This window comes from Peromyscus leucopus, chromosome X (genome assembly GCF_004664715.2).
Source record: "Peromyscus leucopus breed LL Stock chromosome X, UCI_PerLeu_2.1, whole genome shotgun sequence".
NCBI classification, from domain to species: Eukaryota; Metazoa; Chordata; class Mammalia; order Rodentia; family Cricetidae; genus Peromyscus; species Peromyscus leucopus.
In genome coordinates, this window is record NC_051083.1 from 49221795 (window position 1) to 49248631 (window position 26837).

Genomic DNA, 26837 nt, shown 5'->3' on the forward strand with positions numbered 1-26837 from the left:
GTTTCTGTGATAGACCACTTGCCTAGCATGCACAAGACTGATTAAATCAGTTCTACAAAGAAGTAACAATATCAACCTGAGTTATTTTTACCGACAAACTACCCTAGAATAAAACAAAGAAGGGCAAGAGGCATGGAGCTAGAGAAGATGGGACATAGAAAGGAGGGGACAGGATCCCAGGAAGGGACAGAAGAGTAGAAGAGAAGGTTAAAATATGGAATTGAAGAATAGAGAAGAAGAGGAAATGTGGTGATTGAAGTAGAAATAGGCAAGGGAAAGTCAAACAGGAACATTAAGCTACACTGTATAATTTGGTTTGGACACAAAGAATCTTAAAGCAAACAATTGCTTTATATGCTTTTGTAAAAAAAATTCAACAATTGACATTAACTTAGATGCTTACTTACTAAATTGTTGTGACATTTCACACATTTACCTGTAGCAGTAATCTCTCCCTTCAAGTGTTGCATAGATTTTTACATGTAAAATTGTTTCAGAAAAACAATCTATTGTATAGTAACAGCTGAATATTTGCTCCCAGAAAAATTCTTGATTCTCCACATATGCACAACCTTCAACCATTACTTGAAAGACCAGATTCAATCCTTATTTATCATAGCATACACGTATCAGAAACGATTACTTAAAATGAAACATAAATTTGTATTTTGAATATTTCAATTCAGAAAGCTATAAGCCTTATTAGTTTTAATTTGTTTCTTAAATGCATAGTAGTAGGGGTGTAAGCCAAGGTGATAAAAATAATGCACCTCTGTTTCTCTAAGAGCTCCTATTGCTTTCCAATTAGTTTTGCTAATGAGAAATAAATATTTCATTCCCAATTTTTATGGAACGACCACACATGTTAGTCTGAAGTAAACACTACACACAATTAACATGCCATAAATCTCAACATTACATTGTGTATTTTAGTCGTGTTTTGTATGTTGTTAATTATCAAAGTATCTACTTCTTTTTCTTGTGCTCACAGTGAATTAAAAATAATATTCTAGTATAACACACTTGAAAATCATTGAATCTTGAATTTTGTTTATTGAACCTTGTAAAGATTCATAAAATCAAAACAAAAGTAAATAATAAGAATAATAGAAAATAATAGCCGTCTTAATTAATATGAAAGATCAAACATCAAAAGTTGATTCTGATTCTTGGGCCTTGGTGCCACTGGTTTTATCAGTTGGGATGGGTATGAAGATTGAACCATTTATATTTTAAGGTAAAGATGCTAAGGGCACTCCTCTTCTTGATCTATGAGGATTGGTAATGTTTCTATTCAGTAATATATATATATATATATATATATATATATATATATATATATTTCTCTCAAAGAGGGCAAACATGGTAACAAACATAGTTAAATGAGTTAGTGCTATGAAAGTATATGAAAAAAATTGAATCTCAAGTTTTACAATTATTACTCAAAAACCACCTAACAGACTAACATTCACATAAATGTAAACACAACACACATTGGGAGGCAGTCACAAAATAAATTATAGATGAGAATTAGCAAGGCAAATGTTTCACTTACCTTCTTGCTTGTTTTGTATAATTATATAAAGATACATTTGGTTTGAGAGGTGAGAAGTAGGTATGTGACAACTGTATTAATAAACTGAAGAGTGTGAAATATTAGAATTCCAGCCTAATTAAGGATATCGTCTTAATAATACTCTCCTATTTTAGGTTCATGTCATTAAAATGAAGTTTACGTTTGAAACAAGTCATTAAGATTTCTCTGTGTCTAGAGCAAGAGATATGAATTGTCTAGTTTTCCCACATTTCTAGTTCTGCTACATATTTCTCAAACATAGATTAAAAAACAAAGAAATTCTTGCTGGTAAGCAGAACTTATATAGAATAGACCTGTCACCACTATTTTCTGATGAGAAAAGGTCACATTTGCATTTCAATAAATCATACAACTGACATATGCAGAAAGAACTGAAAAAGCATATTTTATGTAATGAGCTATAATAACAAGGAAAATAAAGCTTTTAAGATTTAATCAACAATCAATCCCAGCTTATTATTTTCTTGCATTTAAACATGTCCACAAAAAAATAGATAAAATAAAGTGCAAAACTACAAACACTATTTTTCTACATTTCCCACAACCACAGCAATGACATTGAAAAGTAGCATCATCAAAATGTTCTAGGGTCACTAATAGGCTCAGTAAAACAACCTTGGAGTGAACCCACACATAAATCCTTTCCCAATTGCTCCCCAAACTTTATCTGCGGAAGGGGGTTCCTGAAAGCAGAAATGCTGTTCACTTCCTCTACATGAGGCAGTTTCCACTTTCTCATCAACATGAGGCAGATGCTATACTATCCAAATCATGGTGGCACAACACTGCAACCTTTTGAGACTCACCTCAATCTTTGTTTATGTCTCTTGAGACCTCAGAAAGAACACACTGTAGTTGGAGCATTTCAACTCAATTCCTCTATTCTTCCTTTATGCCTAAAAACTATTCCTTCAAAACTAAAATAATCCCATGTGAAGTTGGAAAATGGCAATGATAAATCATACCAATAGCTTACTATACAGAACTTCACCTCAATATGTATTCAATTGGGCGTTATATGATTCCTTAACTCCAATTATGGAGAGACAACTGGACACTAATGGTGCATAATAACAGGTAAACAATCTGGGTTTCAACAATAATTGGGTCACCATCACATTTCATTGCCATTATACTCTTTTTCTTGCAAAATAAACATTGGGGTAAATGCCACATCATTTTCTTAAATGACACTATTTTTACTTTAAATCCTTCTAAGTAATTTAGCAAAACAGCTGATGTACAGGCCTTAAAAGAATTCACTATCGACATAGTTAATAAGGAAATACTACTATTACGAAGTAAGGTGAAATAATCCACAGTAATGTTCCATAAAACAATGATGCTCTATAAGAGAACATTAAAAAATCACATTGTTTAATGTAATCTAAATGCAAACTTTTGTTATAGAACCTATTCAAGTTTCAAATTCATGGTAATATACAAGATAAGCCACATTAATTTTCACATACTAGCACTTTTACAATTGCCTATTAATACTCTTCACTCTTTCCCTGTATACCAACAATACCTACATAAAATGGATTCCTAATGCTTCTCAACCTCTCACAAATAACACATGTGTACAGGTTGCAGTCACTTTCCATGATAAAAATAATGAAAACTAAAAGAGGCACTTCTTACCAGAACCTCTTTTGGTCACAACCTTCAGACTCTGAGTGAAAGTAGCATATAAGAGAATCAAATGCGGAATCGGAGCTTTCATCTTCCAGCTCTTAAAGGCCGTTCCTTAAAGGAAAGATAAGAAGGAAAACATAATTTAAAAGATTTAGTAATGCAATATAAGTATTTTGTGTAATCTGTTTCTGGATAGATAGAATTGTGCCACATATTTTTGACGAACCTTGAACTCATGACACCCTCTAGCTTTAGCCTCCCTAGTGGTGGCGTTTTAGGTAGGAACTAAAGTACCTGGCTCTTATGCACCTTTTTGTCATATATATTTGAGGCAATGAATTACTCATAAGGAAAGAATGCCATAAACAGGATCTGCATTACATTTTTCAACAAATTGTACTTTGTAAGTTAAATCAAAATCAGTAATGTCCAAATTATGTTTCCATATGCTTTTCAGGATGATTTCAGATCATATATTCACTCAAGGTTTAGAATTTCTCTAAAGGTGGAGATCCTACTTTGCTTTAAATATCGAAAACAATCTACTCATTTTGCTTGCAATTTATTTTAATACACATTACTGAAATCAACATTTTAAAATGCCTGCTGCTGCAATACACTGTGGTCTATTCGGTGATTTTCTTTACAAACAAAATTGTATCAATTGTATATCTCTAAAGATCTGTGATATTATAACCATCTTGTAAAAACCTGAAAAACATACTTCAGGAAAAAAAGTAAGTCATTTGCCTATATTGATTGATAGAAAGTACAGTGTCAATAAAAGATACAAAGATTATGTTATCTACTATAAAGTTTTGTTCAGGTTACTAAGACATTAGCATACTGTTTGAATTTACAAAAGGCAAAATATTTCCTTTTAAATTAATGAATATACATTTACTTCCCCCAAGATGTCATCCCTTTTCCAATTTTACAAATAGAAAATTGACAGATTGTGTATACTTATGGCATATAATATGTTACTTCGGTACGCACATAAATTATGAAATGGTTATCACCATCAAGTAAGTTAACACATCTATCACCTGATATAGTTGCCTTTTATAGCTGTATATCAGATACCTAAAATTTATCCAATTACAGGGGCAAGTTTGTGCTCTTGGACCAACATCTGTTCATTCTCCTAGAAGTCTTTGGAACACACCAATTTACTGTTCCTTTTTTTTTTTTTTTTTTTTTTTTTTCTATTTTTTTTTTTCTAAGTACCTTTTGGAATTATGTCCAGGGATCTTTCCCTTAAAACATTTCTGTGCTCTACCTTAAGACCCAAGAAGCACAAGAGTCTGGAAGTGAGCCCTGCCTCATCACTGGGTAGTGAAAACAGCCGTTCATGGACACATTCTCTTCACCGGGTGCTTGACTTTTACAAGTCCCGGGATTCCCATGATCATAAACATTATTTATAAAAGTAAAAAAGTTAGAACTGTAAAGAAAATACTGAAAACTCTGAAGACTTCAGTGTAGTGAAGAGAAGAGTTCCTTTTGTTTGCCTCACTGAGACTATCTGATGCAGTTCAGAGAAAGATTCTATCCCAAAGCTATGGAAGCACTCAGAGATGGCCACTGCTAAGGTATTGATATGGTACAATGGAACCTTATTAACAAAAGTCTTAAATACTTTTCTTGATATTTTACTGTTTGGGTTGTTTGGGTTTGCATGTTTGTAATCAAAGCTCCTAAATAGCAAGCCAAAAATATGTATTTCTACATGTGACTTTCAGGAGGAAATTAAAAAGCTGAAAAAAGAACTGGAAAATTTTGATCCTTCATTTTTTGAAGAAATTGAAGACCTGAAGTACAATTATAAGGAAGAAGTGAAAAAAAATATTCTATTAGAAGAGAAGTTACAAAAACTTTCCGAACAATTTGGATTTGAATTACCTAGCCCTGTTGAAGCTTCTGAACAGACAGAAGACAGAGAAAGTCCTAATAATTTCCCTATTTATTAAAGACCACATTTAACTGTAGATTTAAAACTATTTTATAAGTTTAAAAGTTTCAGCTGGAAATCAAGAAGTCTCTGAACTATAGAATTCATCTCAAAATACTGTATTTTTGCTTAAAAATAAAATCATATTTAGTTTTAACTTGGTAGAAAAGTATATTTTTGAAAACATGAATAATTTATGACTGTATAGTGCACAATGAGCTGATAGATATCCCTATTTTTATAATGTCTTAAACTTTCTAAAAGCATAAAGGTAAGCTTAACAATTTTACCATTTAAAATGGAAGTTTCAGATGGAATTATTTTATATTTATTTTTGTGTTAAGATATTCAAATCCCATGGTTTCTTTAAATACAGATACATAAATGTTTAGAATTTATACATATTTTGTCAAATACCTAGCAAAATTAAATAGACCCTTGAGTTATTTTAACCTCTGTAAAATAGCAGACTGTTTGCAATAATTCTAACTATATTTCCATTTTATACATCAAGTATTATATCTTTAAGCCTATCAAATTTCTGTTTATCTATTTTTGAAAACCGATTAAACAAACACTCACTATCAAATGCACAGTCATATTTGTTCAGGTTCATGTTAATAATAACTGGTTTGGAATTCATGTAAGTATCTGGAAGTGGCCAGCATAAACCAAGATGATGGCGATGGACCTTAAGTAAACAGCCGTCGCCACAGTGCCACACGATCCCTTCGATTTTACCCTCTCTGCAGTCTTCAAACCAGGACAGCAAGTCATTGTGCTTCAGCGTAGGCACATTTCTTACTTGGAAGGCTCCGTGGGGTATAAGAAAGTGCAATGGATATTTCTTGCTTCCTAGCCCGTATGGGTTCCCATTGATATTTGTTCCTATCAGCTCCAGGGTTTGCTCTAAAAGCTCTGACAGGGGCACGGCACTGATTTCCAAAAGTCCAGGCTTGTCGGGATCATGCCGTAGTACCAGGGCAATTCCAAACTCGTAGTTCACTACAGACGAATGCCAGCAGTACTGTTTGCTGTTCTTTTCCACGGGCACCCAACCAGGAATGTGTCCATTTTCATCAGGTACTGGTTTCCCATTCTGTTGTTCTATTTCCTTTGCTGGTATCCAACACTCTGGGACAGGCTTGAAATCCTCCTCAGTGTTCCAAAGAAACTCTTTTGAGCTTTCTTTTGAATGTAGAAATTTTTTAAATCTTTTGTCAGCCTGCTTGTTAGGTTTTCTATCTAGTCGAGCCCAAAGGTATGGCTGACCTTTGTAGTTAGTAACATAACAACATGTTCCATCCACTTTTTCTGTTGCAATGGCACTGTATACATCTGCATCTAACGCCTTTTCACTTAGAGTTTCAGTTGCCAAAACTTTAAATGGCTGATGCTCCCGCTTGGCCGAGGGCTCGGCTTTCACCTCCGTCACAAACACGCAGGGCATCTTCCGCTGCACCGAGCCCAGGCGCCTCATGGTGCCCACGCCCACCGTGTCTCCAGAGCGCTGGGTCCAGGGCGGAGGAAGCCTGCAGCAACCCGCCCTGTTCCTTTTCTTTTTTATTACAAGATGAAAATAGTAGAGTTGAGCACTTCAGGACTGAATTTGAAAAGTAGCAAGTCAGAACACAGTTCAAATATATTGTAGGCCCATGACAGCACAAATTTCTTTGCAAGACATTTGAAGACTGCTCATAGCCAGCTGTCTATCACTATGGGTTTATTAAATATGAGAAAGCTGAAATTGCAGTTTGACAGTTACTTTTTTTGCTCTCTCACAGCCTCAAGTATCTGAATATTTTTTAAATAATTAATTCAATTACATTAACAAAAGTCTGCTAAAATATACTCCACCTTATAAATCAAAATCAAAATCCATCCCCTTGGTGCATCATAATCATTATATCAGAAAACTAAAATATAGCACCAAGAATAAGCTGTTCTAACACTTCAATGCATTTACATGATGATGGCATTTTTTTTTTTTAAAGCGAAGACCTAGAGTTCATGTAAAGAGATAAATGCAGCTCTTCCAAAGAGCCAATTCATCAGGCATATCCAAGTAAATGCCACATTTCATTGTAAGACTAAGTCATGCATTCTTAGAATCCAAGTCCCATTTCCCAGCCACCACACTAACTAGAGCTGCAGGAAATCTTAAAAGTTGGTATCTTCAGCCTTCAGGATAGCAGCAAGAATCAGTTCCTTTCTCAATGGGAGTTTAACATGTGCTGCCCAAGAAACTCCAGGATCCAAATGTAAAGTGCAAGCCCTCTCAGTTTAACTATTATGTTACTTTATTCTTGTTAAAATACTATTTTCTTACCCATTTCATTTCTATGAGACACACAGCCTAGTTTGCAATTCTATTTCTTAAATTCAAATTGGTTTAGAAAGCATCAATTTTGTAACATCAAGATCCTTAATTGAATCTCTTTAAACTGTGTATAAGGGAAAAAAAGATTTATATGCGTTTCATAGGCTTAATGTCTTAGTCAATCTATAATAATCTTTACAAATGTCTTTGAGAAGTTTTATTGTATCTTAAACTGAAAAGATAGATTAAATATGACCAAGCATAGATATCCATGACTTGCTGTGGTGCCAGCAAAATTAAAATTCTTACCCAGAAATAGTAATGAAAGAATAACTAATAGTGTCCTTTATAAGGAAGGAATAAGATCAAAGACCTTCATTTAATGCTTAAAAGCATAAATAGTACAAAGACCTGTGTATACTTTGTTTTGCTGCCATATTTACCCACAATTGATTGCAATTTATAAATTAGATGCAATAGCATGTTGATAAAAATCATAAAATATGCTATGACGTTTTATATCTTCTCTATCTCAATACTTAGTTGAATTGTACTCACACCTGTTGTGATGATTGGATGACACCTTGCCAAATGATGAAATAAAGTGAGTTGAATGCTACAAACATTGTTGCATAGAATTGGGCTACTAATTAAAGGTTACTTGTTGCAGAATATTATTTTAAGGTGTGTTACTTTTATTTTATTTTATTTTAAGCTGTGTTACTATGCCCATCTAAAACACCTGATGATCTAATAAAGAGCTGAACAGCCAATAGGGAGGCAGGAGAGAGAAATAGGTGGGGCTGTCAGGCAGAGAGGATAAATAGGAGAAATCTGGGGGGAAAGGGGGCCAGATAAAGAGGAGGAATCCAGGGGCCAGCCACCCAGCTACACAACCAGCCACAGGGTAATAGTAAGATACACAGAAGTAAGAAAAGGGAAAAGCCCAGAGGCAAAAGGTAGCTGGGATAATTTAAGAAAAGCTGGCTAGCAACAAGCCAAGCTAACACCAGGCATTCATAAGTAAGAAAAAGCCTCCATGTATTCATATGGGAGCTGGGTGGTGGGACCCCCAAAAGATTTAAAAAAAAAAAAAAAAACAGTTACTTGCTTTCAAGAAGTGTGATTCCAACACAATCTATCGAATGAGAATCATGACTATAAAATAGCTAAAAGGTAAGTGGCATATACAACATAAATACAATGAACAGAGGGATTATTCACATTTCAGGTTAGGCAGAACATGACAGCATGAAATTTCTTTCTTTTCTTTTTTTCTTTTTTTGGTTTTTTGAGACAGGGTTTCACTATGTAGTTTTGCGCCTTCCCTGGATCTCACTTTGTAGACCAGGCTGGCCTCAAATTCACAGAGATCCGCCTAGCTCTGCCTCCTGAGTGCTGGGATTAAAGGCATGCACCACCACCACCCGGTGACAGCATGAAATTTCATCAACCACTCAGAATAGCATGCAATTTGGAACTTGTAAATTGTTGATTTATCAGATTTAATAGTTTATAGTTTTGGAGCACAGATGAATGTGGTATTATAACTATAAAAACGGAAATCATGAAAATGCTGTTACTATATGAACATTTACTGACATCCTTTTTTTTCTTATTGTTATACTGAAGCTCAGATTTTGAGTGTTCTAGTTTTCTTTCTGTTACTATGATTAAAAAAAAAGACTAGAAACAATGAGACGATGAAAGTGTTTAACTTTGTTTATATTTGCAATTCACAATCCATCACTGGGGGAAGACAAGGTAGGAACCAAAGGCAGAAATCATAAAGAAATGCTCTTCACGGGCTCACTCAAAAGTTCATATAAACTTTATATAGACAATCCCTTAATTATGACTTCTCCTTTTGGATGACACTTGGATTCATTTAAATTAATAATCAAGACTAGCCAGAACACTCTACTCCTTGTCAATATGACACAGAAATATGTGACTATTAAACCTTTTCTTCTTGTTCTCAAGATCTCATATGAGTATAATATAAAACACATTCCAACTCTGAATGTCCCACACTCTTTAAAAATTCCAAAACTTTAAAAGTTCAATGACTTTAAAGGTTCAAAATCTCCCAGCTGTGAGGGTCCTATAAAACCAAAAGCAAGTCATATACATTTTCTTATTCTAAAAAAGGGAAGAACTGTAACATACAGCAATCACACTTAAGCAAAACAAAGAAGTTCAGCAATTTAGCTTAATATCTGTCATCAGGGATTCACTCATGATCTTAGGGATTCCTGAGGGATTGAGAAGCTAGACTCTCCAACTTTGCTATCCACAGCACAGACCATGTGTCTTATACAGCCTCAAGCTGACTCCACTCCATATGTGTTGCTGTTGGTGGTGGGCCTCTCATGTTCCTTGGCATCTCCAAGATCCTGAAACATTTGCTAAAACTGAGGCTTCACCTTTACTAGTGGCATCTCTGAAGGAACTTCAACACTGCCACAAGTGCCAAGCATCGCCTTCTTTTTATGACCTGTTTAATCCTGTAATTTTCATGCCTTCAAAAACCAAAATATGTGACTGACTGTTTTTGATGTTGTCAAGCTCAGCTTCTAACTTAAAATGTGTACATAGCTTCCTTGAACCACAGCTTTTGTGTGCCTAATCTGAGGAAACACATTCCTATTCACAGAAAATTTCACCTCAATGATGCCAATCAATTGTTAATCAGAGCTGATTCTTCAGCTCCAGTATGACAAGCTCACAAAAATTCTTACTTAAAATATCACATAAATGGCCCCTAGTCCAGTTTGTAATTAAGTCCTTATTCCCTTCTGAAAAATCACAAGCCAGGCCTTCACAGTCCACATTATCTTCCAAGATTTCACTGCAGCTCATTAATCTCTGTGCATTCAATAGCTTTCACAGCCCAAAGCTCAAAAGTCTTACACAATCCTGTAATAAAATATTCCAAAAGCATAAAAAGGAACATGGCCAGGTTCATCATGGCAACACCCACATTCCTGGTACAATTTTCTGCTCTATTTCCTTTCTGCTGCTGTGATAAAATACCCTTAGCAACTTAGGGAAGAGAAAATAATGGAATTTGTTTGGTTTATATTTCTGCATCACAATCCATCACTGAGGGAAGATGAGCCAGAACTCAAAGTAGGATCCCAGAGGGGAGAACAAAGCAGGAATGGTACTTGCTAGCTCACTTTCTGGCTCACTAAAACATTTATACTTAGAGAGCATTAAAAAATACATCCCAGGAGTGTCTGAGCATGGGGGCCTCCATCTTTTATTAGTTAATAATCAAGATAATCCTTTACAGACATGCCCACAGATAAACATAACCTGTCCAAGTCCTCAATGAAGGTTTTTCCTCTTTGATGATGCTTTTGTGTGCCACATTGACAATTAAGATTAATGATGACAATGAGTGAATCAATTTTAAATGGCTTCAGTTTATGGTTGAATATATGTAAATTTACTCATGTCTTCTCTGTTAGGGATAGCATCCATCTCTTGGCTTCCTGTACACCAGAATTTAATCATAGGCAAAATGAGTATATCACAATAGGTAAGAGCATCAAGTCAGCCTGGGTTATTATCCATGGTTTTCCATGCATCAGCTTTGTTATTTGAAGCAAATAACATATGCTCTCTTTGGTTAATGTCCCTTATTGTCCATTAACATACTCTTCCATCAGGCTCGTTTTGCATCCTACTTGATACCACTTGCTTATTCATTGACTTATTTTATATTTTGTAGACTTAGTGATATGTGTTTTATTCAGTTTTCATTTCCAATGACCAAAGAATTATAACTGAATAAAAAGAACAAATGAATGATTGCCATTGATAGTATCTGCAGTTCACTTTTCTCATTCAAACTTGTCATTTGATGACACATAGTGAGGATAAACTACTTACAAGATGCTGCTCCAAGGACAGTAGAAGGATGTCTAATAAAGAGGGCAATAAAGAAGACAAATGCTTACCTATTTAATTATACTGGTCCTATTGCCATATGGTGAGTATGATGTGCTGAGGGAGTAGATGGAAAAACCTATTAATTTCACTTCTAGTTGGGTGTGGTAAAGCCATAGGGAAGTGCTTTAAAAGTAATAAAATTTTATGAAGGATGAGGAGAGACACTCTCAGGGAAAAGGAGTTTGTAGCTTAGGATAAAAAATAAGCAAAACTATTGATCTAGTAAGTTGAATAATTTCCTCCCACCCCAAAAAAAACTGTACACCCTCAAAGGCGTTACTAATTTAACTTACATAGTAAAGGAAATGTTGAGGTATAGTTAATTTAAGCATTTTAAGGTGGGAGATGATCATTCAGGCATATCTGAATAAACTACAGACTCTCTTAGAAAAAGAATTGTAGAAACAGAATCAGAGGAAGAAAATATGATTATAGAACCCAAAGACAGATTTTGGAATGACCATGTGCCAAAGATTACTCAGGACCTTAAAAACTAGAAAAGATAGGGAAACAGTTTCCCATTCAGCTTTTCCAGAAGAAATACAGGTATGCCATCATTTTGATCTAAAACTGTCAAGACTTATTTTGGACTCCTGAACTGTAGAACTGTAAAAATAAAAGTGTTTCCTTGTAATAATCCCAGTACTTGAGAGGTGGGGACTGGAAGATCAAGAGGAGTTCACTGTCTTTCTTGGTTATATCAGACCCCATTTCAGGGAAATTTCTCCACCAAAAACAGAGGGTGTTTAAAGGGACTAAATTTGGTAATAATTTGTTGTAGCAACCATAGGCAGCATCTAAAAATGATGTAGTGAAAGTTAATAATGATTATCAACTTGACAGGATCTAAGAATCAGCTGGGAGACAAACCTCTGTCCATGCCTATGAGACTATTTCTAGGATACAGTAAACCAGAGAGGTGAACAACAAGAAATGTAGATGGTAACATTCTATGAGCTGTGATCCTAGACTGAAGATAATGGGGAAAAGAGAGAAGAAACATTAACTGCCTTCTGCTTCTTAACGAACAGTACATTGTAGCCAGCTGCTTCCCACTCCCACTCCCTTACTTTGTCTCAACACACCCTCAACCTGTGAGCCTTAAAGCACCCTTCTTTCCTAAGGTTGCTTTTGCAAGATACTTTGTTCCAACAATGAGAAACATAACTAATAAAACTTGCAAGTTTCACTGGTAAATTGTGCTTTGGACTATGAGGAGAGGAGTTAAAAATATCAGTCTCAATTATGACAGAACTTGGGGTTTTGTTCTATATTATCCAAGACATCTTCTCAGAGAATGATCTGAATTATTTTCTAAACCATATGGTGAGGTTGAAGAAAAGAGTTTTTCAAGTAGTGACAAAAAGAAAGAGAGAGAGAGTCAACCTTAAGAGAGTGACAGTTAAGAGCAAAAAATATAAGATGGTGACACAAATGAAGATTATTATGAGACCATGTTTTTTATATTGGAAATATATGTAAAATTTCCACAATAGCAACAAGACACTCTGTAAAATTATATTTGGACTATGATAAATTAAATAGCCTAAGGACTCTCCTGTTAAAATTTCCATATATTTAACTAAATATATTATCCCAAGGTTTAGTAGAGTGATGGAAGATAGTAACATTATAATCATAGCTGGTCTTAAATATATGAATTATGTTAAAAGGAATAAAAAAAGATTAGGAGGAATTGTATGCTTTCAATACAGGGACCTGCCCATATTTATGAGACAGGCAAAAGGGGTCAACAGAGAGTAAGGCTGAATATAGATGGGTTTGGGACAATAAATTCATCAAAAAATAATGGCACCATTAGGAGAGCTTCAGGGTTAAAAAGGTCCTTGTGATAATGCCCATTCGTTTTACTTGACTCATTTGGGCTTGATTAAGAAATGTTAGTTGAAAATCCATTTCATTTTTCTGTGTACTTGGTGTGGGATAGGAAATGCATATCTGCAAGTACAGAAGTTGGGGTGTGTCTATAATTAAGTATGGGTAAGACCAAGACATTCATGGAAAATAGAGGCAGAGAGTGAACAAGGCCAGAAAAAGTCAGTGAAATTAGAAAGTAGTTAGAAAGACGTTAGTGTTGCGGAGCTGGAATGCATTTCTTTACAAGCAGAAAAGTACAAGGAGATTAATAGAAAGGTAATTTATTGGTAAAATGTAGAGAAGCTGCATTTGTTTGTTTTAGTCCACGTTGAGAGAAGAAATTTAGGAATGAGAAAGAACTGTATACGGATCAAGTCCTAATTTTACATTAGAATAAGCAAACTAGCTCACAGTTGTAAGTTCAAATTTTCTCCTAGCACTGATATAAAGACTGGCAATACTTAGTTCATCTTTACCAGTTTTGTCAGCATACTGAGGTACAAACACCTACTTCTAAGTTTGGCAAGGATTAAACAAAATCATTGTCTTTAAAGTGATTATTTAATAATGACACTTAACTGTAGACATATTTAAATGCTCTTTTCCTGTTTCCTCCTAATGTAATAATTAGCTATGCTAAAAATGATCCTCTATATTTTATTTAATCCTTAACATTTTGACATTACTATACTCAAGATTAAAGTAACTACATTTTCAGTCTCATAAGAAAATTAAGTATCCATTTGTGCATGCCGCAGATAAAGTATATTTTCCAAGTGTTCATTTACATAAAGCAGTGAATGTTAAAGTTGTGAGCTTGACTTCCTGTAGAGAGGGAAAGTAGACACTCTTTCCAGACTCTCCAATTGCAAGTTACTAAAAGGCATACTATCCAAAATTAGTCACGAGAAATATTCTTTTCTAACAAGAAAATTTGACCAATATCTTGACAAATATTAAACACACATTCACATTTATATAGAAATAAAATGATCACAGTTATGTCTTCTATCCTTAGCAAGGAGATTTAGCAATTGATAGCTTCTAGGAGAGGGAGGAGTTAATTTTCTTAAGATTGTAGTCCCTGGTAAGTCAATCACACTCCAGTGAAAAGCCATACATCAAAAAATAAATAGACATCACAAATTGAACTTGAAGGGTGGGGAAAGAGGGATAAAAAGTTTCGTGGGTGTGGAAAAATTGGATCTGAAAGAAGTTGTGAAGTTCTCAAAGAACTCATTTGTTTAAGATGCAGAAAGACTGGTGGCATAGTTCGGTGGGTAAAGGTAGTTGCTGCAAAGCCTGATGGACTTGGTGGTATCCCTAGAAAGGGAAAACTAACTCAAAAGAGGTACCCTGAACTGTACGCAAGCACTGTGGCACAAGCATGCACACACAGGCAGATCAAGGAAAAACAACTAAACATTTTTTAAAGCCACAAGAAAGCAAATTTCTGCAATAGCTACATGAGTCTATGAAATAACTCAAAATATCAGACTGAGAAAAGATCCTAACTGTTTTTCCAACCCCTATATTTTTCATTTTTAACAGTATTACTCTTGTATGCAATGTACTGTGATCATATTCTCACATTCACTTTCCACTACTGTCTCTCTTCTGCTTCACAAACCCATATATTCCTTTCTTTTCCTCAACTAGTGACCCTTCCGCCTCATGTCCCTCCTCCCCTTTATTTCTTTCAGGCCCATTGTAGCCTTTTGTTGTTATGTTGTTCAGTTTTGTTGTCATGCGGGGCCAGAGATAGGATCCAAGCCTTTGTGTATCAGAGGTAAGCACTCTGCCAGCTGACATGCATCTGCAATCCCTGCTTCCTAACTGTCAAAGATAACATGTTTGCTTTTAATGTGTTTGTGTATGTGTGTGTGTGGTGTGACTGTGTATGTTTGTGTATGTGTGTCCCACTTTAAAGTTTTCCTTAGAAAAAGTTTCTGAGTATCGAGCTGTCCTGAAGAATGTTTTGATAAGAATCAAGATGGTTTCTTTAATCTTAATTGGCTATGCCAAAACACACATTTGAAATGAAAACACAAACACGCACACCTCTACACCCACATGTATACACACACACACACACACACACACACACACACACACACGCCTCTTTCCCAATGTGTACACACACACATGCCTCTGCACCCACGTGTACTCACACACAACTTAAACACAAAATACAGATCAACGAGAGAAATTTCATAGATGTATGAAAAGTAATTTTCCATGTCAACATCAACAACTGCCACTAAATATTTTTCTGAGACACTAAAACTTTCTCCCAATGATGGAATGGAATGGTGACTGTGATGTACCTTCATAGGGAGAGTCTGCAATAACAGAGCTGAATTTATAGGATCCTCTTCTGCAAAATCAAAGTTGTTTAATATATTCTACTATAGCTGAGAAAATCCCCAACATTAGCTGATGCTTTTCTATAGAGACACATCTGAATAAATATGCCAGTTTAACATTACTGTTGGTGGGACGATGTACAAAGTAGTAATGTTTATCATTGTCATATCTCGTGTCCATTATCTGCAAAATGGGCAGGTAAAGAGGCTCCGAGTCAGAGGATTATTGTGAAAAACAAACATAATCATATACACTCGCCATTAAATATATATGCCTTGATTGAGATTGCATTATCTTTATCATTATAAGCCACTAAAAAAGTTACAGGAGTGCTTGATAGCTGTAGTTTTATCTGAATTAACTATGCATAATAATTCAAAGTTTAAGTTGCTGGGAACTATTGAAGAAACTATAATATTTCATACACTGCCAAAAATTTCTCAAAAATTCAATACAACTAATACTTATTCAGTGACAGAAAAAAATCCAGTAAATAGATGAAACTGACCAGCTAAAACGATAAGTGCATTGTGCACAAGAATAGGCAACATAAATAAAAACAGCACACTATTTTCATTTTCACTTTTCTAATGTAGTTTACTTACACTTTTGGTATTCAGCATGCCCTCCACTGTAATTCAGCTGCAAACACTCATATCAAAGAAACTTTTGGAACTGTGAAATCAGCAGATTGGATGAGACATATGACAAAGCCAGGGAAGAAAAGCAAATGCATTCCAACCTCATTCTTCTGGGCAGCAAACATGACCCTAACTGGCTGAATTTGCCCTGCTTTGTGAGTTCTTTCTGCCAATATGTTTAACTGATAGTTGAATAAATCTGCTGACCCTTACCACATTTCTCTGTGTTAGAATTTCAATACATTGAGGAAACAATGCAAATTTGATGAAAAAGTGACTTCATGCTCATTCAAGATCTATGAATATTGTTGAATATGGCAAAAAAAAATCTTTTTTCCCAGTAAAACTCTCTATCTGCACCCATATAAGTTTTGGAGATCAGAATACTGGGTATTAAACAACGCCAATTGTTTCTCGGTTCTCAGTCTACATTGGGATCATGTAAGGAGGTTAGAAAGAGACCAATATCCTAAATGTTACAAAAGCTACTGTGGTGTGGAATAATCCTTTTGTACACTGTGAAGATTTGTCACTGTGATTGGTTTAATAAAGAAGCTGACTGGCCAATAACTGAACAGGAAAAAGTAAGGCAGGAAAGCAAAATTGAGAATGCTAGAAAGGAGATGGGCAGAGTCAGGAGTTAGTTGCCAGCCAGACCCAGAGGAAGCAGGAGATGAACATTCCAAGCTAATAAAGGTACTGCCATGTGGCAGAGCAGAAATAAGGAATATTGGTTAACTTAAAATGTAAGAGCTAATTAATAATAAGCCTGAGCTATTGACCGTGTATTTATATAATTTATATTAAGCTTCCAAGTCAATTATTTGGGAAATGGCTGCCAGGTATTTGGGAACGGGCAAGCAAGAGAGAGACATCTAAGCAAGAGAGAAACATCTAACTACACTACTGGTCTATGTACCACTATTCAAAATAATAATGTCCTCAGTAAGGTGTACTTCCCAAAGTTCTCTATAGTGTTTTTTTTCTACCTACCATTACATTAACAATTATTGGATAATTCTTTGCTATTAAGAACAGTCTTTCACATTATAAGATGCTTAGGTGCATCTCCTGCCTCTACCCTCAAATGACAGTTGGCAGAGTTTTTACGCATTTGCCACAAGCAAACATGTCATGAAATGTTGCCAAATGATTTGTGGCATGCCTGTTGTCCTATGATCACAAGTGTAATCACTACACAGACTAATATGCTTTGTTAAATAGAAAGAAAATCAGTCTTGAGAGCTTGTAACACAGCAAAATGGTCACTTTTTGAAAAAGTCATCTGGAGTTACTCAATGAGAATGTAACAACTGAAGCTGCAATTTAAGCATTTGTTGTATGTGTCAATGTGTCAATAGGATTCTCTTATGAAAGAAAAAGAATGATAAAAAATAGCTGTTTCAAAGTGATCTTTAAAATTAAGAGTGTCTGTATTTTTGCTAGACAGTACAATAGCTGTCAGATATGTCCATGTTCTCACCCTTGGAATCACTAAACATCTTATTTTACACAGTAAAAATCACTATGCAGATGTGATTCAGTTAAGGACTGTAGGAAGTGAGAATTAGCCTTAGATATGAGTTGAGTGCAATATAATAACAAGTATCCTTATAAAAAGCTGACTAGAACACCAAAGTCAAAACAAAGGCCATCTGGTGATGAAAGTAGGTACTGGAGTGATGACACTATTAAACAAGGATTGCCACCAACAACTACCAGGAGCTGGAAGATTTTGGCAACAGTTACTTCTCTGGTAGTCCAACAAATAAGCACAAATTTAATTTCATACTTCTCACTTTCAGAGCTATTCATGACTAAGATTTAATCATTTAGAACAATTGATTTTATGATAACTTATTATAGTAGTGAAAGGAATCTAGTATATCTCAGAGGTTGAAAAACTAACAAGAACAATTTTGTTTGCTACCTAAAGATAATTGTGGAATTTTATGACATTATATACATGATCTTATTTGTTTTCAATGCTTACTAATAACATTTTCTCTAGACTGAGTATGCATCAAGTGTTAGGCAGATATATATGTGTTTTACATGAAGAATATTCTAATTTTTTACTTATAAATCAGGTATGTGCTATTTTTGCCTATATAGAGTATCTCTTCAAAGATAATGTAATTAGAAAATTGGGTTCTGTTTTGCACTGACAAAATGTTAGTCAATTATCAATAAAAGGAGTTATTTTTGAGGTTTTGATGCATACATATATATGTGCAAACACAAATAACATTTTCTCTGGAAAAAGTGTGCTTGCAAAGTTTGTGCATGAACTGAAATTCTTTCCATGTGATATTTATGTGATTTTCAGCTAGGTGCTGGCTATAGCTACTCAGCTCAAAGACTTTCACTAGCTGAGGCTTCTGCTTCTTTATTGCACTATCTGAACTATCTCATCAAAGAGAATATAAATTACTTCATACCTATTTGATCTGGTTGCTTCTTAACTTCCTAACTTATAGAATATAGCTTTTCTTGTTTGAGCTTTTTTCTAAGAATTGACTTCTATGATTGACTGTTCATCCTACCATCATATCTGAAAACACTATGTATCAATTAGTGTTATCTCCATGCTCTAGAATATAACAAATAAGTCAGAATTTGGTCACCACTACTTCCCAAAACATATGTTGGCATTTTGTATATCATGCTGCTGCTGTAGTCTGTGATGAAAATGAAAATCCATTGGTCAATAGACTCAATATGTCACTCAAAAAGATAGGTTGAAGTCCTGGCCTTGAAAACCTATATACATGCTTTTGTTCAGAAATAGATTATTTTCCAATATAATTTCACTAATGTCTTAGCCGCTTATGGTTGTTCTTAAATCCAATTACTAGTATCCTTAGAAGAAGACTGACAGATGCTCATAGCAAGAAAAGCCAACTAACAAGGAAGGTAGAGATGAGTAATACAATTATAAGCCAAGAAAGCCAAAGAATGATTATGACTACTTGAGTCCAAGCAGAAATCACAAAAGGTCAGCTCTTAGAATCTTCAGAGAGAGAAGATAGCAATTCCAAAACCCTGATTCTTTATTTCTAATCTCTAGAAATATTGTTGAATGAATTCCTATGTTTCAAGCCACCCAGATGTGGTCATATGTAATCATGGCAGCTCTAAAATGTCAAGTTCAAGAACAAATACTTATTGTGCATTTTTTAATGTTTTTTGGCCACTATTTTTAGTGTGAAAAATAACAGAACAGACATGGGAAAATGATCCTAGACAGATGTGTCTAATGTAAGAACGGAGACAAGAATTGATACTAGTTCAGTCTAGATTTTAACAAAGTAATGATCTAAAGTCATTAGACTTGTTTTACAGTTTGGCAATAACAGTAATATGATTTATTTAGTAAAATAAATAGGCATAGGTGATGAATACATAAATCAAAGATCTACCCAGATATGACCGGAGAACATAGGTATTCTATGTTAACATTAACTTAGATGAAAAAAAAAAACCTGGAGAAATCCTAAGCATAGGAACATTCTAGAAATATATTGTGTTTTGAATTTATTGAGATTGTTTTATAATGCCTAAGTTAATTTTATATGCAAGTTAAACTTTCCTCATGCAAAAACCAAAAATTCAAAATGTTCTAAATTGAGAAATTTTAAGAGTAACAATTCTGGGAATGCAAAGGTTTATTTGTATTCTCATATAACTCACATTCAAAATACATATTCCAAGGATAATATAGGAAAATATCTTTGAATTGAGAACACAGATATATGTAAAAATGAATAAATTTTGTATTTAGAAAATGGTCTTATCCCTCACATACATCATTGTGTATATGACAATATTTAAAATTCAAAAATATTTTAAAATGGTCACCACTTCTGGGTAAAGTATAGTCAAGCTAAGTTAGTATGATAGGCCTCTAACAATAACAGTCTCCTGTCATCTATTCCTTATGTAGTTTTCTGCTTTTTTGTTTTTTTTCAATTTTTCAAGACAGGGTTTCTCTGTGTAGCCTGCCTGAAACTCACAGAGATACTCCTGCCTCTGCCTCCCAAGGGTTTAGATTAAAGGGCTGTGCCACCACCACCCAGATGAATCTTCTGCTTTTTTATTTTTATTTATTTATTTGTTAGTTAGTTAGTTATTTCTGTTTTTGTATCCCAGCCAAAGTTTCCCCTCTTCTCATTTCCTCCTCCCACCCCCTAACTTCCCCAATCTACTCCTCCTCTGTTTCTCTTCAGATACAGGGTGGGCTTCCCATGTATATCAGCCAGCCATGGTATATCAAGTTGCAGTGAGGCTGAATGAGGCAATCCAGTAAGACAAAAGGGTTCCACAAGCAGACAACAGAGTCAGAGAGCCCCTGCTCTCACTGTTAGCAATCTTACATGAAGACTAAGTTACATCACTGTCACATATATGCACATATATGCAGATCAGTCCCATGCAGGATTCCTCATTGTCAGTTCAGTCTCTGTGAGTCCCTATGAGCCCAGGTTAGTTGGTTCTGTGGGTTTTCTTGTGGTGCCCTTGACCTAACTGGATCCTACAATCCTCTTCCACAGGGTTCCACAACCTCTGTTTGGCTGTGGGTCTTTGCATCTTCTCCCATCAGTTGCTGGGTGAAGCTTCTGAAGCTTCTCTCTCTCTCCTTTTTTTGCTATTAGTGGTTGGTTCTATTCTAGGTCTCTGGGGTATACTGCCTCTGAGTCCTGGCCCTCAGAGGGGAGTTCCCTCTTTGGGTATGGTTCTTCAGCTATGCCAATCACCTCATGGTGCAGAAATTGTGGAAGTGACCAACTGATCTTCTGCTTTTTAAGTGTGAAATAAACCACATTTCCAATTAATAAGTAAGAGTGATGGAATATCATTTCTGAGATTAAGTTACAAAAGTACTTTTATATTGTTGATGCTTTCTTGCATGCACTTTTGGATGAAGCCAGCTGCCATACTGGCATGTGCCTTGTAGGAAAGTGCTATACATGTATATATATATAGCACATAGCAAACAAAACCTCAGTTCCATAACTTAATGAGCTGAATGGTGCCAGCAAAAATTGAATGGACTAGTAAGATATCATTACAACCCAGCTTTGAGATGATTGGTGCACAAACTAGTTATGTAGCTATATGAGAGACCCTGAGCCAGATGACACAGTTAATCTATGCTTGGATTTGTGCACACAAAGATTGTGAGATAATAGATTTTGTTTTCGTTAGATAAGTGATGTGGTTGGGAAGTGAAAAAAATCTGAGTTGTAGACATGTATTTAGGGTCATCAACAGGTATGGTTTATCAAAAGCCTAAGAAATAAATGTTGCCATTGGAAGGAAAGTCAAACATTTTCAGATCTGAGCTCTGAAACTCCAGCACAGTATGACTTGCTGTATTTTAAATCTAAAACATTCATCATAAGCTCATGTATTTGTACCCTTGGACCCCAGCTAGTGGTACTATTAGAGAAGGTTGCAGAACCTTTAAATAAACACAACCTTTCTTTCTTTCTTTCTTTCTTTCTTTCTTTCTTTCTTTCTTTCTTTCTTTCTTTCTTTCTTTCTTTCTTTCTCTCTCTCTCTCTCTCTCTCTCTCTCAATCTCTTTCTCTCTCTCTCTCTCTCTCTCTCTCTCTCTCTCTCTCTCTCTCTCTCTCTCTCTCTCTCTCTTTTCCTCCCTTCCTTCAGCACTTTGTTGAGAATTTTATCACAGCAAGGGAGAGAACCTTCTAAATCAGAGGCCAACCAGGACGGGCGGGCACGGGGGGGGGGGGGCAAGAATCTGTAAAGCAAAGTCAGAAGCAAGAATCAGAAAATAAAAAAAAATCAGAAAAAAAGGTTTTGATATAAAAGTGATCATTTAGGGCAAATTACACAAAGGATCAAATAAACTGAGAAAGAAGAAATAACTACTAGAATTGGTAATATCATATTCATTAATGACTTTAACATAAACATTTTACACTGAATGAACACAGGAATGTATTTGGATATGGAGACAATGAAAAGTGAGATGGCAAACACACTAAGTGCAAATGATCTGTATTTTTTATTAAAAATACATTCTTCTCTCATACATCTCAACTAGTTTCCCCTCCCTCCACTCCTCCCAGCTCCCCACTTCCTACCCTCTCCCGCATATCCACTCCCCCTCCATTTCCTCTTCAGAAAAGAGGTCTCCAATAGATGACAGCCAGATAGGACAAAACAAAATACAATAACACAAGGCAAAAGTCCTCATATAGAGGCAGAGCAAGGCCATCCATCAGAGGAAAAGAGTTTCACGAACAGACAAGAGTCAGAGATACACCAGCTCCCACTGTTAGGAGTCTCACAAGAACGCCAAGCTCACAGCCATAACATACATGCAGAGGACTCGGTATAGACCCGTGCTTGCTGCTCCTGTCTCTGTGTGCACATGTGAGCTCTGCTAACTTGGTTTGATGGGCCATGTTGTCCTGGAGTCCTCCATTATGTAATATTCTGTGACATCCATAAGTCTGAAAATGGGGTGACAGTTTCCTAACCATGTGACAAAAGGTTATATTTATATGTTCATAAAAATGTTCTGAGACAGCTGGAAAAACATAAATGTTGGAATTGCTTTTGGATCACAGTTCATCTACTATAAATGGAAGAGAAATTAAATGGTAAATTTAGTGATAAGCGTGTGAACATGTTTTATTTCAGTGAGTTTTAAAGTATCGAGAGGAAGGAAAGGAAGCTCAGTGTGTCACAGCTGAGTGTGAAGGGTGTAGAGAGTTAGAATTATAAAGATACAAAAGAAAAGGCAAAATAATATGTAAGAACGTGATAAAGTAAATATCCCAAATCAATTAAATTCTAAATTTCTACTAAATTCAGAATATTTGTAATATGTTATCATTTTAAGTAATAGATCAGTGAATATCTCAGTATACTTTATTAATAATGTAAGCTACAGTAAATATAATTTAATGAAACCAATTTAGATAGGTTAAAAATATACCATTTTCTAGTAGACATTATTACTTCAATCATATCAGTAGAAAACCTGATTTGGGGAAACATTGTTTTTTCAGGGAAATTAGATAAAAATAGTTTCCTATGATTAACATTATGCAGAGAACCATGTCTTCAGCCATTTATTAGATTGTGTACCTGAAATGAATATAACATGATAAAGAACTACATTCATATTGTTATCCACATTGCAAGATCTCCCTTTAGCTTTTGAAGGTGTTTCCTTTCTTTTTCTTTTTTCCCTCTTCCCTTCTTTCTTTCTTTCTTTCTTTTTCTTTCTTTCTTTCTTTCTTTCTTTCTTTCTTTCTTTCTTTCTTTCTTTCTTTCTTCTCTTTCTTTCTTTCTTTCTTTCTTTCTTTCTTTCTCTCTCTCTTTCTCTCTCTTTCTTTCTTTGAGATAATTTTTCTTAATAGACTATACCATCTACCTTCCATCGACCAATACAGAAATATTTTCAGATAAGATTTAGAGTAGAAATCCCTTTCCATATATAGTTGTTCATACCAGTGAAAATGATGTTTTCTCAACTAGTTATTAATTTTTTCTTCTACACTAAGTAATTTTTTGGTTTTGCGAGTCAGGGTTTCTCTGTGTAGCTTTGGTGCCTCTCCTGGATCTCACTCTGTAGATCAGGCTGGCCTCAAACTCACAGAGATCCACCTGGCTCTGCCTCCGGAGTACTGGGATTAAAGGCATGTGCCACCACTGCCCGGGTAAGTAATTCTTTATAAAAGCTAAATTACATGGTCAGTAATTTTCTTTTATACGTTAAGTTTTGAGATTATAATTTAATTACAACATTTATCCCTTTCCTCTGTCCAAACTCTACTATATACAACTTCCCTCTCTTCTTCAATTTCATGGCCTCTATTTTCCACTAATTGTTATCACATATAGACAAACAGACAGAAAGACAGACAGACAGACAAACAGATAGCTAGAAGAAAAGATAGATAGATAGATAGATAGATAGATAGATAGATAGACAGACAGATAGATAGATAGATAGATAGATAGATAGAGATATAGTTACATGTTTACATGTTTCCAGGGCTGACCACTTGGCACTGGCAGCATACTGGCGTGCTCCTTCCTGGGGAAGGCCACTTCTCCTGCTCCTAATTTTACTTAGTTGCCTACAGTATTTATGTAAGATTGAGGCCTCATGGTCTTTTCTCCATCAAGGTTATCATATTCATTGGTGTCATCCCTGTTCAGCTCATGCTTGTTTAGTAATTTTCAATCATTTTGATGCTTAACAGATTATCAAATGACCAATATTATATGTTATTACTTTGCAATAAAATATTTTTCACTGCTTTGAAAATCTTATTACTAGAAAATAAATCTTACTTTCAGAACCTCAAGTCTGAGAATGAATGTTTAATGGTGTCCCCGGATGGCATTATCCAAGATCATGCTAGTGTTCAGGATCTGCCTTTGCTACTAAAAGTTCATGAATTAAAAAGGATGTCAGATTGGGGAGATTTCCAACTTTTCTTTACTATGTTGTATGTGCTTTTACTTCACTGCATTCTTGGTTTTTTTTCAACCAATTCACATGAAAAATTAATTCATAATGACTGACACTCCTCTGAAATTCTTCAGCAAGCAGCTACAATCATGCTTGTGTTTGTTATCATCTATCGGCTCACTTAGATTTTCTCTTCTAAACACATTGCTTATTAGAAATATGCTGAGTTGACAATTATCCTGCCAAAAGCTGAGGATTTTAATTAAATAACTGACATAAAATTGGTTGTAAGAAAAGGCTAAATTTTGAGGCCTTGGGAATGTGGTCATTTATAGGTTTGGAAGGACAATGTGTATGGTGTAAACCTCCACTGGCCTTTGGGAAAGACATAGTGGTATAATGAAAACATGCTGCCCTCTGTGTTTGAAATCTAGAGTTTTAGTATCAGATATGTTACTTCAGGGAAATATGTTCATTTCCTGCTACTGATATTCTTCAGAAGAGTAGGAAATGTAATAATAACCTTGCCTTTCTCAAAACACTATGTAATGTGAAATATTACCTTTATTTCTTCTATGTTCATCATGAATTCTCTATGTGTCATATAATGCTGGACATCTATGAAAAAACAATATTTTGCATACACATTTTTCTCTGAATATTAGAACTGATAACTATAAAAAAACTCATCAATAATACATTCTTACTAGACCTCAAATTGTAAATGGAGAAAGTGAGGTTAAATAATTTATAAACCAGTAATTTAAAAAAATACATAGATACACAGATTTTTCTTAACAGAATATTCTAATGCATCACTTAACATTTTTTAGCCTTGCAGAATCAATAGTACTGTTTTATCTCAGACTGTGGAGATGGATCAGTAAAATGTTTGCCACACATGCATGAGGACTGATGTTCAGATCCCTATAGCCCATGTAAACCTGAGTATATATAGTGTCCACCTGTAATATCAGCAGTGAAGAGAGAGAAAGAGAGAGAGAGAGAGAGAGAGAGAGAGAGAGAGAGAGAGAGAGAGAGAGGAGTCCGTGCTCTAGATGGAAATAATAACAGACTATGCCTCAATAAATATAGTAGAAATCGTTAAGAAAGACATGAAACATCAACATTGGGCCGCCACGTGCATGTACACATGTATAAACACCCTCACAGGGACATACCCTTGCACACTTGCAAATGTGCATCTGCAAACATGAATGCATACTGCATACTCATGCAAAGCAAAAGTTTTTTGTGTGTATATTGAACATAGGTCATCGGTTACTAGCATGTGGGAAAGAACTGAAGAAGGGGTGGTGAAGTTGGGTAACCTATACAGAATTACATTTAGATAAGATTAGTACACTCTAGTGTTATGGAGCAATAACTTACTTAATATTTCAAAATATGCTACAAGGGAAATATGAATATTACCAACTCAAGGAAATAATAAATGGTTTATTTAATACATGTATTAAGCCAGAGTTGATCATTATATATTATACATTATATATATATATATATATATATATATATATGGATACAACTGTATTCAATATTGAAATCACTTATAAATTATAATTTAAAAATAATTCTTCTGACTACCTAAATGTTTCTGACTAGTGTTTTTATGAAGAATGATTACATTGACAAACATGTAAAGCAATATTATTCTGCCTAGAGAATATAGCCGGTGTTCCTTATACATGTCAATACATGTAAAGAAATGTCTTAAAATTAAAAATTACTTATATACACTAGAAGGGTATAATTTTGAATTGAAAGAAAAGCCTACTCTTTGGTTGCATTCAGCAATAAAATGTTATATAGAGAAATAACACATTCTTCCAAAAAGTACAAGTGAAAGGAAGTGATGTCAGTTGAATCAATCAACATAGAAAGGGAGGCATGACTTTGAGGGTCTTTATAGTATACAGGCTTCTTTTAAAACTATATTCTTAATTTGGTGGCTGTAATTGTGTGTCATTTTTGCTTGCAGATTGGACCCAAAATTGTGTAACCTTT

General features: G+C 34.9%; 2 protein-coding genes across 2 annotated transcripts in view; both read right to left on the reverse strand.

Annotated features, from left to right (window-relative positions):
* Positions 1–26837, reverse strand: part of Il1rapl1 (interleukin 1 receptor accessory protein like 1) — a 1261588-nt gene that overhangs the window by 1069139 nt on the left and 165612 nt on the right. Inside the window, exon 2 of the mRNA XM_028885184.1 lies at positions 3242–3346. Coding sequence (XP_028741017.1) covers positions 3242–3323 — 82 coding nt within the window. The 5' untranslated portion in view covers positions 3324–3346. The remainder of the gene's footprint in view (positions 1–3241; positions 3347–26837) is intronic.
* LOC114704140 (uncharacterized protein C12orf29 homolog) lies at positions 5225–6701 on the reverse strand. Its single transcript, XM_028885186.2, has one exon. It carries the CDS (start codon positions 6667–6669, stop codon positions 5692–5694), a length of 978 nt encoding a protein of 325 aa, XP_028741019.1. The 5' UTR covers positions 6670–6701; the 3' UTR covers positions 5225–5691.